General features: G+C 45.5%; 1 protein-coding gene across 2 annotated transcripts in view; it reads right to left on the bottom strand.

Annotated features, from left to right (window-relative positions):
- NRK (Nik related kinase) overlaps positions 1–12,542 on the bottom strand; it is an 82,508-nt gene extending 69,966 nt beyond the window's left edge. Inside the window, exons 1-2 of one of the 2 annotated variants that reach the window (XM_085060519.1) lie at positions 12,137–12,542; positions 7,528–7,593 (exon numbers count right to left, since the gene is read on the bottom strand). In XM_085060519.1, coding sequence (XP_084916645.1) covers positions 7,528–7,593; positions 12,137–12,193 — 123 coding nt within the window. In that variant the 5' untranslated portion in view covers positions 12,194–12,542. The remainder of the gene's footprint in view (positions 1–7,527; positions 7,594–12,136) is intronic. The other variant, XM_085060520.1, reaches the window with a different exon arrangement.
- Between the last annotated feature and the right edge of the window lie 3,576 nt (positions 12,543–16,118).

The following is a 16,118-nucleotide window of genomic DNA, read 5'->3' as shown; positions in this document are numbered from 1 at the left end:
TCAGTGCACCACATTCCCTGGCTCACACCCTCTCCAAGCCATCCAAGCCATCCCTGGGTTCACTGGGCATCCCTCCTCCTCGATTCCCAAACTGCCTGCCTGCAAAACTTGGCCATCTTCCACCGGGAGGGATGACACAGCACAGCCCAGTGGCTCTGGAAACAAACCCCCTCCATCTCCAGGGGATCCCACAGCAGGAATTCATCTCCTCCATCTCCAGGGGATCTCCCAGCAGGGATGGTCTGCTGCCCCCAGCCATGCTCTGTGCTGCCTGTTCTCTTCTGTGGGGCAAAACTCAGGAACTCTGCAAGATCCCACCACAGGAATTTGATTTTCAAAGCAGGTGGGGTAATGCTGGTTATCCACTTCTCCTAACTTCACCCTCTGATAATAATAAAAGCAATTGGATATCTAGTGATATGATTTGGCTTCTGGGGGGCAGAATGTTTGCAAGGAGCCTGTTATGATAAATATTTCATGTTAGACTGCAAAAAGCAAGTATTAAAGAAAAAACATTTTTTCTAGTTCTTTTTTCCATATAACAGGACAACATCATGAACAATCTGTGTAAATAATGCATCTGAGAATGCATTATCTAAGACATATGCATATTTATTTCATGTTGTTTTTGTTGCATATTTTAGTATAATTGTTCACAGGTTTAAAGCCAGGAGTAAAACAGAAGTAGACAAATCTACTGCAACAGAAATAATCAGTAAACTGGTTACTCTTTTGTTATTTTGAAATACTGGGGGAAAGCCTTGCTAAAATTCAGCCTACTAAATAAGGAAGATATCTACATTTTACTGAACTTGAGGAATTTTCTTTTCAGAAGGCCACCCTACATTTCTCTTATGCCCTTTTCCTCTAAATACTTCCACTTTTAACAATAGATACAATACAAAATTGTATTAAAAAACCTCATATCAGATGTGGCAATTGCACAGTCAATAAATGAAATTTAGTAAATTTCACTATTCAGTAAATACCAACAAAATGCCAGTGTTTTGCCAACTGGTCTCACTTTTGGTTGCAAACACTCCTCTCAGGATGAAAAGTCAGAAGAATTCACATTAATATTCACATTTATTTTCATCATGCCAAATTATTTCAGAATGACAGCACCTTTCTTCCACAATCTATTAAACATCCTGTCAAATCTAAATGTATGCTCAAATGAAGCAAATTAAATGCAATGTTTTGACGTTTCTGAAGCAAAGTTTGAAAACGAAAGCCAACTCATTTCTTGAAATTTTCTCACCAGGGTTTCCCTTGAACTCACGTTTGGATTCCAGTGGAACTGTTTTCAAGCAGCACGTTGCTCAGTCAGTGGCTGCTAACCAATTCTCACAAATCACCTCCACAATCCCACTAATTCCTCCTAACCACAGTCCCAAGATGCTTCCCAAAAACAAGAGCTGCCTCCATTTTAACAGCTACATTCCCACAAAGAGCTCCATCTCCAGCAAATTCATGGATTTAGCTATGATGGGAAGCAGAGGCAAGAAGAGAAGAAAGATCTCCCCAGCTGCCCTTCTCTCACCGTTTTAATAAAACGCATTTTTCACATGCTGGGAGCTCCTAAAGGCACTGCTCCAGACCACACCCCAGCTATTACAGCAGCTAACAACATCATTTATTCAGGACACTGAAAAGGTCACAGCTTGCTACAAAGTGTGTCTGCTGGACTGTTCACTCAGTAAGATCTGTGAAGTTACTAAAATTTAATGTTTTCATGGGAAGGAAATAGGGGATGGGGAAGAAACAGCCTTTGAAAAGGTACTTCTAAACTAAATCTTGAAAACCTTCTGGGAATCCCACAAGGTCAGTAGGTTACAAGGGCAGACTTCCAACACATAGGCTTTGAAAAATAAAAAGTGTACTACAAACAGCTGAAAAACAGTTTTTTCTTCAATTTTAGGAAACCAGCTGATACGTTGTTCCTTTCATTATGCTTTACTAGTTGTAGCCCAGGGGGACCAATGAAGGACTTTCAAAAAAAAGTGCATTCTTCAAGACATGAAAGCAGGCTTGGATAGTACAATTCACAGGGAGCTCTCAGAAAGAATCAGAGACAGAGAGATAAGGTGCCATGTCCTCACCAGGCTCTAAAGTCCAGCAGTTCATTTTGAGAAACATAGTTACTAAAGCTAACCTGCCACGGGAATCAGCCAAACATCTATAAACAACACACTAGATTTTCTGCTGTTTAAAATTAAGTAATATCCTGTCATTCATTCAGCAACTGTCATAGCTCATTGCGTGTCTGGGAGGTTTTCTGGACTTCAAATAGAGAATTTCTTACGAGTTTTCACCCACTTCCACTAATTTATATTAAAGAAGAGATGATGTGTACAATGACAATACTTCTGGGTAGGTCAGATGTTGCAGAACTCAGACACATCAGCACTGGTCACTCTGGTTTGTATCTGCAAGTGTCATCATTCTGGATGCCACTGAGCAGTCAGGATTACTGAAATCAATGTCACTAGCGAGGTTCTTAAAGCCCAGCAAAGTGCTTGAGCAGGGAATTAAGAGCTTGAACTATTTCCTACTGTGCTCATATTATCACCAGTGCATTTTTAGCACGTTCTCTTACCTTCAAAATAGCATGACCCAGTGACAAAATCTGAAGTGTTACGCAACGTGAGCTCAAAATGCCAACAGTTTAGGATGAAAATGCATTGTGCTCTCCCAAATGGACTTTTAGGTCCAAACCATGGAGGATGTGAAAGCAGCAGGCCTGCCAACAAATTATTTGCACGGATTTTACTACTCTCTAATGGCTGATATGGCACATCTAATTATTGTACATTGCTCTGTTCAGTCAGAGCCTTTATTGTATAGAGGCACTCCACAGTTGAGAGGTTTTTTTCACATCCTTACTCTTCTATTTTTGATAAACTAGTCTGACTCTTAAGAATCTTAATTGAGTTCCTCTGAAATATTCACTAACTAGAACCAGGACTTCACAATTTGCTAATTAATTTCGCATGTTTGATCCATTATTTTAAAATCCAGTGCTGAGTGTAGTTTGGCACTGCCATGCAAATAGGCAAGGAAGCAAAGATTACAAAAAACCCCAAACACAAGGCCAAAACCCTGGAAAAACTCAGCACAAAAATGCTCCTGGCTCTGACAACTGAATACACAAAACAAGCTACCTATTTCATATACATAGTTCAGATGAAAATAATTCCCCCTACATTTTTTTGTATCCTCCAGACTAGTAATCCAAATTCTTACATACAAATGGAGTTTTCTCTCAGCAACCCATTTGCCCTGTGCATCCCTATATTGGCACCTCCTATACAAACTATCATTGAAGCACTTGAGAACTGTGACCATACTGCCCTCAGCCTTTTCTTCTCTAGGCTGAAAAAAATCCAATTCCTTCAGCCTTTCCCTTCTCCAACCCACTAAAACCATTTGGTTGCCCTTTGCTGAATCCTGTCTTGTTTCTCAAAGTCTCTCTGGAACTGGGGGAGCAAAGGTGGGACACAGTATTCCAGGTGGGGGCTAACAAGAGCTAGGGAAATAATCCCATATCCCTGATTTTCTTGCTGTGCTCTTGCTGACACAGCTCGAGGCACAGTTTGCCCTCCTGGTACCAAAGGTGCCAACTAACTCCACACCCCTTCTGATGGGGGAGGAAAAGCAGAATGGTGCTGTGGAAGCATTAAGAAAGGCATGTAGACATCTATGGGAGTGTGTTTAGGAGCTGCAGACAACTGAGACAAGAGGAACAAACACACACATGCAGAATTCATGGGTGTTATTAAAAACTGGAGGCTGAAGAAGTGAAACACTGGAACCCCAAGCCAATGCCTGTCTAGGGTTTTAGTGGTGCTGCAGCCCCACATCAACAGCATTTCAGATCTCATTACAATGGCAGCAGCACATAATAAGCCCAGACTTATTCCTGAGAGAGATGCCTGTGGCTGGGAGCAGCAGAAAATCTCCATTATTTGTCTGCACAAGCCAACCAAGGATCTGTGCAATGAGCTGCTGACTCCATCCTGTGCACCATGGCAGTGTCTTTATACACTGCTGCCTGCTGTAATTAACTAGTTTTTCATGTGGACAAGATAATCAGCTCTTCTACCAAAAACTGAAATAAAGAAAGCAGATAGACAAACAAGCACTTTTACCAACTGCTAGTGAAACTGAGAGCAGCATTTTGTCATTTCTGTAGAGTGCAACTGATTTCCCTCCTTGACTCATCAAAATCTCAGTGCCTTGAAGACTAAGATTGGCTTGAAAACTTGTAACTGACCACAAATGATGACAAAACAACCCAGGATTATGTCATTTTTAACGTCTCTGAGGCACTTCAGAGACTCTGAAATCACACTTCAGCCCCAAGACACAATCTTTGGAAAGTGGCTACTTCTGACCCATCCACAGAAGGGATGGTTTTGGAGTTTTCAGCTTATGCACATTCACCATCTCTAACACTTCATAACTCAGCATGGTCTGGTGATTCTTTCCACACACTCCCGAGTCTCAAAAACCCCATGGTGCTTCCCCCACCACTCTCAACTCAATGACTTCAGCCAGTTAGTGAAACAGAATATGAGGAACTTAACAGACTTTGAAATTGTTTAAGATAAACTGAAAAGTCCTATTTATGTTTTGCTGCACTCCTGCCACTGTACATCAACAGCAAAGTAACTCATAACTCATGTCAGCAATTGAAGCATGATTCAATGCCAAGGAGCAGCTGTGTTCAAAAAATAAGAACCCAACCAAAACCCCATACACTTCCTTACTGAGACCTGCTTCCTTTTTGTGTTCAGAGTCTTGTGACTGCATAGAAATAAAAGTATTAGCTGTGCATGGCCAGTACAAGAAGGCAGGGTTGTTTCCACCCCTGCTAAGCCTCAACAACAGCACTGCTGCTTCATCAGCTGCATTACTGGGAAGCCACATCTTCCCTCTTGACTCACACAGTTCCAAACCACAGCACCTCTCTCAAGTTCCCCATGCCCTCAGATTCCATTAAAGATAGAACCATTTCACACACACAGCAACTGCAAATCTGTCAGGGCTCATCACCAGCCTGCCAGATCATGTGCCAAAAAACATCAGCCCCTGGCACTACCCAAAGACACTGGCCTCTCTTTCCTTAGGCCACTCAAAAATGCCAAGCCCAGGAGAAGGCTGATCCACATCCCTAAAAGAAAGGAAGACAAAAAGTCCCAATCAGGTGCCTCTTGACATGAGAAAACAGATTGCACAGATGCTGTTGGTGACCTCATTTGGCCCATGAAAACTTGAGAAGGATGAGGACTCTCAGAGCATGGCTGAACGAGGAGGATTAGGAACAATTCCTCTTTTTCTTGACAACTGAAAAAACAGAGCAGCTATAAACTCAGAGTGTCACAGGCTCTTCCAGAGCTCAGGAAGAATTGTGTCACCCAAACACTTCAAAAACACCAACCTCCTCAGCTGCCTCCACATCTTCCTTTCCCCACTTACTCAACAGAAAAACAACCCTGCACTGAAAACTGAAAAACAGAAAATGCTTTAACAGGCTCCTACCCAAGACAGACCTCTCATCAAAGAGTATGAAACTAACAGCAGAAGTCTTCGAAAAAAAATATTTCACTTCCTCTAAAGTTACAGTTTAGTTATTACTGAGCACACAAGCACAGAGCAGCATACAACTGTTGTACACCAAGGGTGATGAACCATCACTGCCCAGCTCTTCAGAGCCAAGGAGTTCAGAGAGCTAAATTCCTGGAGGTAATGGCACTACACAAAGAACTCAAAACAGTGCTATGTCTCAACAGACCCCAAGAACCTGCAGGTGACACCTTCAGCCTTCTCACTTCCTCCCAGATGACACTGACAGTTGTAAAAAAAAATCTCCTTGCTTTTAGTCAGTTATTATACACAAATCCTAACTTTATAACATTTCTACACAGCTCTAGCATTATTATGTGTATAATTTATACCTCTTCCATTACATTTTAAAAGACCCTGAACTGGAACTGGTGTGGAATAATTCAGCATGAACAATAATCTCCTTCAATAAATCTGTTAAACATTGTTTTCCGAATCTAATGATGAATCCTCAAAATTTTATTTTCATCTTTATGGCATTGCATATATTAAAACATGAATCATCTTCACAGACAACAAAGAAATTTAGAAATCCTGAATGTAATTTATCCAGCCTGAAATAAGTTTTCCTTTGGTTATGTGCAAATTACTGTGTGTAGTTTCTGAATCTATGGAAGAATCTAAAACCTCTGGAGAATAAAAACATACTCTAGTGATATGAGTAAAGTATATGGATAACAGAGACTACTTTATAACTTAAGTATTTATAATCACAAACCTATACTGGGCAAACTGCAAAACGATTCCAGAATTCCATTCTTTCACTCTATCAGTCCTAGCATCTTGTACATCAGTGGGCCTACCACACAGAAGTTAAAAAGACAAGTACCAGCCTAACTTCTCATGGCCACTGCAGAAGTTGTTCACTGCAGCTGCCCTTCTTCTGAGGAAACAGACACTCCTTCCTGCTTCTGCCAGGATTAAGCAGCTGATTCACACTCAACATCCATCAAAGATGACTAGGCTGAACATTCTTCTTGCCCAATATAAAATAAATCCAGACACAAAATAAAGTTGGCTACGTCACAGAACATTCGGGAGATTTGGGATCTTTTTACAGGTAACAAACAACAGCACCCTGAATGTTTCCTGGCACAAAGAGCTTCCAGCCACCCAAGGACTGGCCAGGCAGAGTGAGACCTCAGGGAGAAACAAGACCAGACTTACTCCTGTGCCACTGCTCTCCTGATGTACCTCCAAGGGTTCAGCAGCACAGCCTTTTCCTTCCTCTGTCTTCATTCTCCAAATGGGAACTTGGTTCCCTATTTAATCACAAGTATTTCCCCTCAGATAATTTTTAGAAGGCTTCACAGTGAAAGAACACTTTTCTAGGCTTGCTGTTCTAACTACAGTAAGCTGTGCACTGCAGAGTGTACAGAGCACTGTTGTGGCAAACAATGTTAATTGCTGCAGTTTCTTGACTGGTGGTTCTGCTTTGATAGCACAGTGACAAAGGTAGTGACAGAAATCAAAGCCTTCATTGCCTGCCTGCAGAGCAGGGTTAACTGACACCTCTGTCTTGCTGTTTGAGCCTTGAACTCCACTCAATCCAGCCCAAATTTAGCCATCACTGATGCAAATTTCTGCCAGACACCTTTTTAATGATTTTGAAAAAGAGAAAATAAGCACGGGACAGAAAAAACCAGGGCAGAGGGAAGTCAGTACCTAAAGCCAATCCATTTATGTGATTTGTGGCAGCAAAGAGACATGAAAACAGGACAGAAGGAAGGGCTGTGGAATTTCACAGGTGGAAACACTTTGCATTATGCAGAAGAGAGAGCAAGACAAACCATTATTGCCAAATATTACTGGATCAATTGTCAGCCTTCTTAAATAGGGCTCATTTCTGCTTTAGTAAATACAGCTTTACAGCACAATGAATTAAAGAGGCATCCAAACCTTATAGACTTGTCCATATGTCCCATTTCCAACAACCTGCACCAGTTCAAATATTCCTGCAGGGTCCTGCAAAAAGCAGAAGAAATAGCATTATTTGGATTAGAGCAACCACTTCATAATGAAGAGTAATTGTACACCATCAAAATGAAATGTCTGAGGCACATCTCCTAATGATCTGTGTTGCACAATAAAGGGGAAATTGACAACTCACAGGGTAAGAAATGCATTAATATTAAAGTTTTCAATCAAGTTTCACAAAACTCTATATACAAAACAACTCAGTGAAAATTTGCAGGATGGTACTACAGCAGATACAGCAAGTACATGAAGGTGTGTGAAAAATACAAGAATTCAACTGCTGACTCAGCTTCCCAGCAGAATATGGAAAAACCTCCAGGCTTCCTAAGCCCTACCCCACTGAGCTAGTCTGGAGGCTGAGCTGTTGTCCTCTGCTGTGAAACACTTGGTATGAACAATGCAACACAGGGAAAAAGCCTGAAGAGCAGAACTGAAAAAACTACAATATGAAGCATCTGAGCCCAGTTACCTTAGAGAAGGGAAATGCACCAACCCAGGCTGAGAGCACTCAACTCTCCTGTTCTGCAGACATATCAAAGTGAATTTGACTGAGGTATTAAATTCTCAGCTTTGAACCCAAACTAGACTGCTGTTAATTTACATAAAAGATTAATGAGTCAGGTGACCAGTGTACCATTCCACACCAACCAACTTCCATCCTCCTGCTACAGCATCAGTTCTCCAACACCAACACTGCACAGAGCTTCTCCTCCAGCAATGCTGCAGCCCCTCAGGTACACACAGCCCATCCTGTTGCAAGGCATGGGCACTGCTGGCTCCTGAATGACTGAGTGCATTAAAAAATCTGGTGCTTCAGTTAAAACTCACTTGAGAGATTTATATAAAACCATTAAGAACTCAAGAGACCAGTTTCCTGGATTCTGGCTAAGCCATTTATCACTCTGCTCATTTCTTGCAATGGTATCACTGAGAGTTTTATATAAAACATTATTAACTCCATGTGTCAGTTCTACCACATCTGTTTCAGCAATCTGTCATGTCAGTTGATGCCTGTTGGTACTGCTGAGGGATGTGATACAGAAAAACATCTCAGAAATACCATTTCTATGCCCCTGGTTGCAAAAATCCTTTTCTTAAAGGTATCAAGCTACTCTCAACTCCACTTATATGTTAATCTTTTAATATATGTAATTCTTTCTTCATATCTGATATGGAAATGTTTACCTTGGCAAAACTCCAGTGGAAACACAGGGTTTTTTCTGAGCAGCTTCTGCCTTTATTGGCACAACTGTCATGATAAATGGCAAGAGCTTTTAGAGCAACACAGCCCAGACTTTCACAGCTGAAAGTACTAATGAGTTCATTTGGTTTTACCGTTAAGTTAAAGGAGTTTTAATTGTAAACTTCCTGGACTGTCAACCTTAACAAGAGATTTTTAAAGAAAAACAATGCATAAACCAGATCAAGATGGCTTTCTTTCGACCCATGCAGGCCAGACTGTGTCTTTGTTTTTCCTGTCTCTTATTTTAAAACAAGTTAGTCAGCCTTCTAGGCTTAAACCCCAATTCCAAAAGCCCTCACTAAAAAGTAACCAAAAAGTGGGAACACTCACATACGCATATGCAAACTCACATATAGACCCACAGGCATAAGAATGCCTACAACACTGGATCTCAGTGAAATGCTTTGCTTTCTTCTCATTTCCTCATTTTATGTTTTCACTAGTCTGGACATAAAGAAGACATACACTTTGGTTCAGTGGGGCTAAAGTCAGCAAATATTCCCTTGCCACTGCTAAAGCAGCTGGGGGGTGGTACAAACCCCAGCTTCATGTACAGCTTCCCCACAGAATGGTGTCTGAGGAACTCTTCCAGGAGGGCTTCCATGCATAATACTTACTACATTCCACTGGAAGCAGCAGCAGCACCCTAATTCCTCACCTCTAATGCAGAAAGCAGCATTGCTGAATTAAGAAGAGCCCACACTGCACAGAAACCCAGAGGAACCATTTAACTTGGACTTTGCAACTGTCCCTCCAATCCAATGTGTGCTGTCTTCACTCTTCTTCTCTAAGCTTATTTATTATGCAAATAGAGTAATCTAAGCGCCTCAAAATTAGCTTCTCTTTCCCCCTTCAATACATTTCATTCTGATTTAGCATCCTAACAGACTGCTTCTGAAGGCTTCTGGTACTCTAGGAAAAACCCAAACAATTGACTAAATAAATATTAACACTAACTTCAATATAGTGAAAACCCCTGCCCTTGCTAGCAAATGGAGTATTACCATCTCAAGCCTCCACAGCAGAGTGCAGCCAAAATACTTGGCCATCGCTCTTCTTTTAATCAGGACACCACAGTGAACCAAGCCTTGTTAAGAGGCATAAAGGATATTAATCTGGGCTCTGACTTTGGTCCTTGGATTGCCCTTGTTTGCTTGGATACCAGCACTGCACCATTTGCTAGCATTCTTCACAATGGGCCACCCTCTCAATTGTTCTGAAGTTAGGTATCATCTCTGATGTACTGCTTCCTCTCTGCCACCACTCAAGCCCATGGTCCAGCTAACCCTTCACCAGCCAGCACCTGCCAAATTGCTAGATTCCCTTTGAAAGATGCCAAATCCTGGCCTGGTCATTCATCACCCTAAGGTTAATTACCATAATGCATTGTACCATATGGTACACCTTGGTTTCCCTCAAGTCATCTGCAGAGCACTCAGAAGGCAAGACCCAGACTGTTGATCCAGAGGCACCCAGGCCACATCCACCTCCTCTGCAAGGCAGGATTAAAAGCAACACACACAGCAAGAGCCTGACTAAAATGCACTTTTCACATCTCTGCAGCTAAAGAAGATAGAGGTGTCTGAAGCGTGAGTTCTTCTCCAGGGCCTCTGCACCTCAGGACATCATGCAGAGTTGAGGGGCTTTTCAGCATCTGACTGCCCTGGTGAACCCAGCAACATCAGGAAACTCCAGCTCCCCTTCTTTCCAGGAAAAGGGGAAAGACCTGGCAAACACCCATTGGGAGGGGAGCAGGGCCATCTCGTGCAGCTTGAAGATGACCCCACTGTGGGAGGCTGGAGCACCACACCAGGCAGCTCCCACTGGCCCCAGGAACACCTCAGACAAGGCAAACATAAGGCACCTGTCTTTAAATAATTTCCACAGCTCAGCCTCACCTTTCCCCCACATTCCCCCATTTCCCCCTTAGCACAAACCCCAAACAAAAACTGCTGATGTGTTCAAAGGGTTTCTTCCCAAAGGAGACATTTATCCCTTCCTCTGTCGAGGCTGAAGCTCGCAGTGCTCAGCCTTTGGAGGCTGTGAATCAGATGGCTGTGACACAAAGCCTACTGTCTGCTTTGCAGAATGACTCTTTTCCAAACTTACACTATTTTCTTACTTATTTAAGGAGATGAGATTAATCCATTAGATCGCTGAAGAAAAACTTCCATTATTCTGCCTTACACCCCTAAGCAGAGCCAGATTGAGCTTCTGCTTGCTTAGCCTGAAGCCTTTTGCCATCCTCATACACTTTACTGTCCCTGCTGCTTCTTTCTGCCTCCAGTCCGGAACACCCTCCTTGCCATGTGATTACTGCAAAGGCTTCTCCCAGCCCTCTTTTTTTTTCCCCTGATATTTTTAGAAAGTAGCCTGCTTTGGTTTCACTGTCTGGGGATGACTGCTTTTTGCCACAATTGAACTCTTCCCTCCTCTTGTGTGGAGAGCACTCCACAGCAGACCTGTCTGGGTTGGACAGGCTGCTCGGTGGTCAGTTTCTATGATAAAAGGCCAAGTGGAACTCAGGGGCATCACACACAGCCCTGGTACCTCCCTGTGGATGTCAAACACTGACAGCACAGCTTTTAATGGGACCAAAGTTTGGCTTACATTAAAAATAGAAAAGGAGGTTAACAATAAAAATTCACCGCAAACCAGGTGAATGCTGACTTTTTTAGCTTGAGGGGAGGAGGAATAAAATATCCCAAACTTCAACAACACAAAACCCACGAAAACCGAAACCCCACGCACACTTTTTTTTTTCCCAAACGATCCTAATTTCCCATTTGTTTTTTCTCCACACCATTCACAACACCCTTAGGGACGCCGGTAGGAATTATTTATTATCCTGTCAGGGGAAGGAAGCTCCGCGGTGCAGCCGGGCAGCACAGCGCTCCGCGGGACCCTCGCTCCGGGGAAGGGACAGGATCTCTGCAGACCAAGGGATGCGGGACCGGGAGAGCCCTAGGGATGCGGGACCGAGGGATCCCCGGGGCTGCGGGACCGGGAGAGCCCCGAGGCTGCTGCCCCGCGCCCCTCGGGCATTTGCGCTGCCTGTGCGGCCACGAGCAGCACCTCCCGCTGTCCCCGCCGCCACCGCGGCTGTCCCTCGCTCCCCGCACAGCCGCCCCGCGGCGCTTCTCCCCGGCGCGGCAGAGCGGATCCCCTCCGCCCTCCGGATAGCGCCGAGCGACGCCTCGCACCCGCCGCGGAGGCGAGCAGCCCCGAGCCCGGCTGGGGATCCCCGCCCGCCGCAGCCCCGCCGCGGGCAGCCCCGGCCGTGCTTACCCGCAGCGCCGCCAGGTCGATGCCGTCCAGGCTGCGGGCGGCGCAGTCGCGGGCCATGGCTGCGCTGCCCCAGCTAACGGTGCCGCGGGCGGCCCGAGCCGGCCCGGCCGTGCCCCGGCGGGCGCAGGGAGCCGGGCATGCCCGGCCGGCCCCAACGCCCTCCCCGGCACGGGCGGCCGCCGCCGGCAACTTTGGCGGAGAAAGCAGCTCGGGAAAAAGTTTGCGAGGAAGTGACGTGCGGCTCGGCGGGGGTCGGGGCCACCTGCCGCCGGCGGGGCGGGGGCGGCAGCGCTCGGCGCCCCACCGCGCTCCCCGCGGGGCGGGGATGGATGGGGATCGCCTCTGGAATATGGGAGTTTCCCTGCTCGCACCGCCCCACGCGGGGCCGGGAGGGCCGTGCCCACAGCGGGGACCCCCTTAGCGGCAGCCCCGCAATCCCGCACGGGGCAGCGCGCCAGCCGCGAGAAACCCCTGAAACTTCCCCAAAAACTGCAGCGACGGCGTGCAGAGAAGAGCATTTTATACACACACGCACTGAGACACTCCCAGCCCCTTCCCCGCGGGTGCGGGCGCTGCGAACGCGAGCCACGGCAGCGATGCTCCCGGCGGCGGCTGAGCCCCGCGGAGCCCCGCGGAGCAGCGCTGGGTTGTCCCCGCGGAGCAGCGCTCGGTTGTCCCCGCGGAGCAGCGCTGGGTTGTGCCGCGGAACAGCGCTGGGTTGTCCCGCTGTAAACAGCGCTCGGTTGTCCCCGCGGAGCAGCGCTCGGTTGTCCCCGCGGCGCGCAGCCCGCAGCAGCCCCGCCGCCAGCCCGGCCCCGAGCTGCGCGGCCCCCGCAGCCTCCTTTCCCCTGTCAGTGGCACCACAGAAAGAACACACCGTTCAACCCTAGTGTAGCAGGCTGGAAGGACTTGTGGGTATTTCTAGGCCTCGTATTTAGGGACAAAAATCAGTGGAAATGCACGTTTCTGAGATGAAGTCCTTAAACATTGCTGAAGGATGCTCGCGGCATTGGCCCCTCGCAGAGTGCGGGCAAAGGGGCCGAAATTCTGAATCGGTACTTAAAACCGTTGCAGACATAAAATCAAGACAAGTGGTCAAAGTGTCTGTGGTGGCTATTAGCACACCAGGACGGCTGCAATGCCAGCAGCGAGGGGCAGTGTTGAAATAAAGGCGTGTGGCAATTTCCTTGAAAGAAGTGCTGATGTGTCACTCAGCTTCAAACTATTCTTGTCCAACAGCCCACACTGGGTACCCTACTCTAGCACGACCCTGGGTTTGTGCTCTCTGCCTGCCTGCGGGCCAGTGTGTGGAGGCAATGCTGAAGAGTTGAGGCCAATCACTGCATTAAAGTGTAAGTTTGTTGAAGAACTAAACGTGTAATGCAGCAATGAACCATGCAGCAGAAATCTGCACACAGCAACAGCCCAGCCGCCTGCTCTCCCCTGGGCAGCATTTAGAAAATTCTGGCCCTCGTGTCACCTTTGACAAAGCTAAGCCAGAGCTTTGCTCCCCATTTGAGCCTTCCTGCCTCACATAAATCCATCATTAGCCTTTTTGCTTGTGTTATTTCTCACAATCCCTATTTATCTCTTCGCTCTAACCTTCAGGCTGTCCTTTGTCTCCTGCCACTTTCCATTTCCTTCCTGCCTCCTGGTGAGAACTGGTGTGAAACTCCTGCCTGTTATCCACCCAACACTCTCTCTCCTGCTCCATCTCTTGGACCCTTTGCAGAAATCAATCCTGCCTGCCTTGCCCACCTCTAGCAAGTGCTCCAGCTTGAGGATTAATTTCTACTTGACAGAAAGTTCTACCTAAAAATGAGATGAAAATCTGTGTTTAGAAGTATAACGTGGCTTGTAGTATTTTTGCAGGCAAGTCTCACTATCTCTGCTATGTGTTTTTACCACCACTTTTCATTTCCTTCCCCCTGCACCCTGCAGGTGAGTGCTCAAGTCCCACTCACTCTGCTGCAGGCAGGACTCTGTGAGCAATTCTTCCCTTGCTGTCGAGGAAGGCAGAGCATCATTTCCCCAGAAAGGCCTTGCAGGTCTAACTGAAGCAACAGCTGGTTTTGTCACTGATGTTCACAGCAGATCTGTCAAGGCTACAAATGCCACCAGGACAAGGCTACTTTTCAGAGTCGAACCAGATTTACAAGGCCTGGTTCTTCACCAGCTTGCTGACTGGTTCTACAGACACAGAAATATGCTCCAGGTGTCCCCTGTGGCCTCATGCCCTGCTCCTGGCAAGTCCTACCCAAAGCCCTGATCAGACAGGGTGCTGACCTGTGAGCAGGCTCTCCCACCTTGCTCTTCTGCATGAAGCCATGTGGCACAGGAACTCCCAGGAATCAGAAATTCGATGCATTAGTACAATTGTTAATAAACTAGAAACCCACATTTACCTTACTAATAATAAAAAGTGAATGGGTTCCCTTAATAATAAATTCAATTTTAAAAATACCAAACAACTGAAGCATAACAAACACAAGAGACAATTAAATACTATCAGTGCAGCTTTCCTCTCCAACAGCCATAGTCAAAGCCCTGAAGCCAAATTCAGCAACCACAGACCTGAACATAAAAACCTTTCAAATGTCCATGTGCATGCAAAGGATGTTTTGTATTAAAAGGGAAGTGCAAGAATGAAGGGGGAAGAACTTCCTTTGTTTCAGCAAAGGAAATGCCATTGTACCCCAGAAGTATTGGGCTAATCCTGAGCTCTTCTGTCAGCATCCTAACACAGATTTGGGTCCATAATAATCTTACCAATAGTAATTGCCCCTGCCAGATGTGACAGTCAGTAAAGGAAGAGAGTGCTTAAAGCTGAGGCTGGAATCGACATTCTGGCTTGTTTCCTTTAGCTTTGTTTACATTGGGTCTCAGCTACAGGTGTGACGCTGGCAGAGAAATAAACAAGAAGATAACTCATAAGAGCAGGATTTCTGGTCTACAGGAAATAAACAGCTTCTTAATATGAGGGTTTAGCCTAAAAAGGACAAGCTGACTCTTATCAGCATTTCTCAGTTCTCTCAACTGTAAATTCAGAAAAATTATGATTCAGAAAAACTCCAACACACAAAGTCATCATATTGAAATAATCACCCAGATGCTGCTCAGGGAATGGACATCCCTGCCTCTCCCAGGGCTGTGGGAACTGCCAGGCTCAGCAGCTCATGCCACATCTATGACCCCAGAGCCAACCCTCTGCAGAGACTTCCCAGCATTTTCAGGACACAAATCCAATTCTCTGTTACTTTTGGATTTTATATGAACTAGAGATTTTAGACATCTCCTTCGTGTTTCTTTAGGGCACACCTCTTGGCTGGCTAAGGTTACTCAGTAAAAGTCTTTACAGGCTTGTATACAGCCCGGGTGTGTCTGGATGCTAGCTTGGTGGCAGTCACACAGTGCCAGGAGTACTATCCCATGACCACAGAAAAGCAGAGAATACTTTTATCAGGTCACACCTAGGGAAATACCAGGATAACTTCGTGCAGCTGCTGCAAAAGATTTTTGGACTGCAAAGGGAAGATTTAAGTTTCAGGCCATGGACACCCAGTTAGATTCCAATTTAGTTAAAAGATGCTAAAAAAATGAACTACCAACCCAATCCACTTCATATCTTCAGCATTCCTGGGACCCATCCCTACAGTGCTTGGAAATCACAGTAAAACCTTGTTATTTTCAGTGGATTGTTGGATTGTGCTCTGAATAATTCTCATGCTTTCTCCTATTTGAACTGAAGAAAATTCCCACTTCATTCCAAACACATTAAGGCTGGGACAAAAAGTCCTATTTAAACCTGAATCTGCCTTCAGATTTGCACTTTGCAGAGGCTGCTGCATTAGGATCAAGAGACAGGGTCGCTACCCTGAGTAAACTGGAAATACCAGAAATCCAGACAAACAAACCAAAACAGTCATTTCCTGTACAGTACTCAGCAGCACATACAGTAGTTTTCAGCTCTTTAAAAATTAAA

This window comes from Lichenostomus cassidix, chromosome 4A, assembly GCF_008360975.1.
Source record: "Lichenostomus cassidix isolate B80296 chromosome 4A, HeHo_3.0, whole genome shotgun sequence".
In the NCBI taxonomy this organism is placed as follows: Eukaryota; Metazoa; Chordata; class Aves; order Passeriformes; family Meliphagidae; genus Lichenostomus; species Lichenostomus cassidix.
The sequence above is the reverse complement of the archived record's forward strand: the minus strand, read 5'-3'. Positions and strand labels throughout refer to the sequence as shown.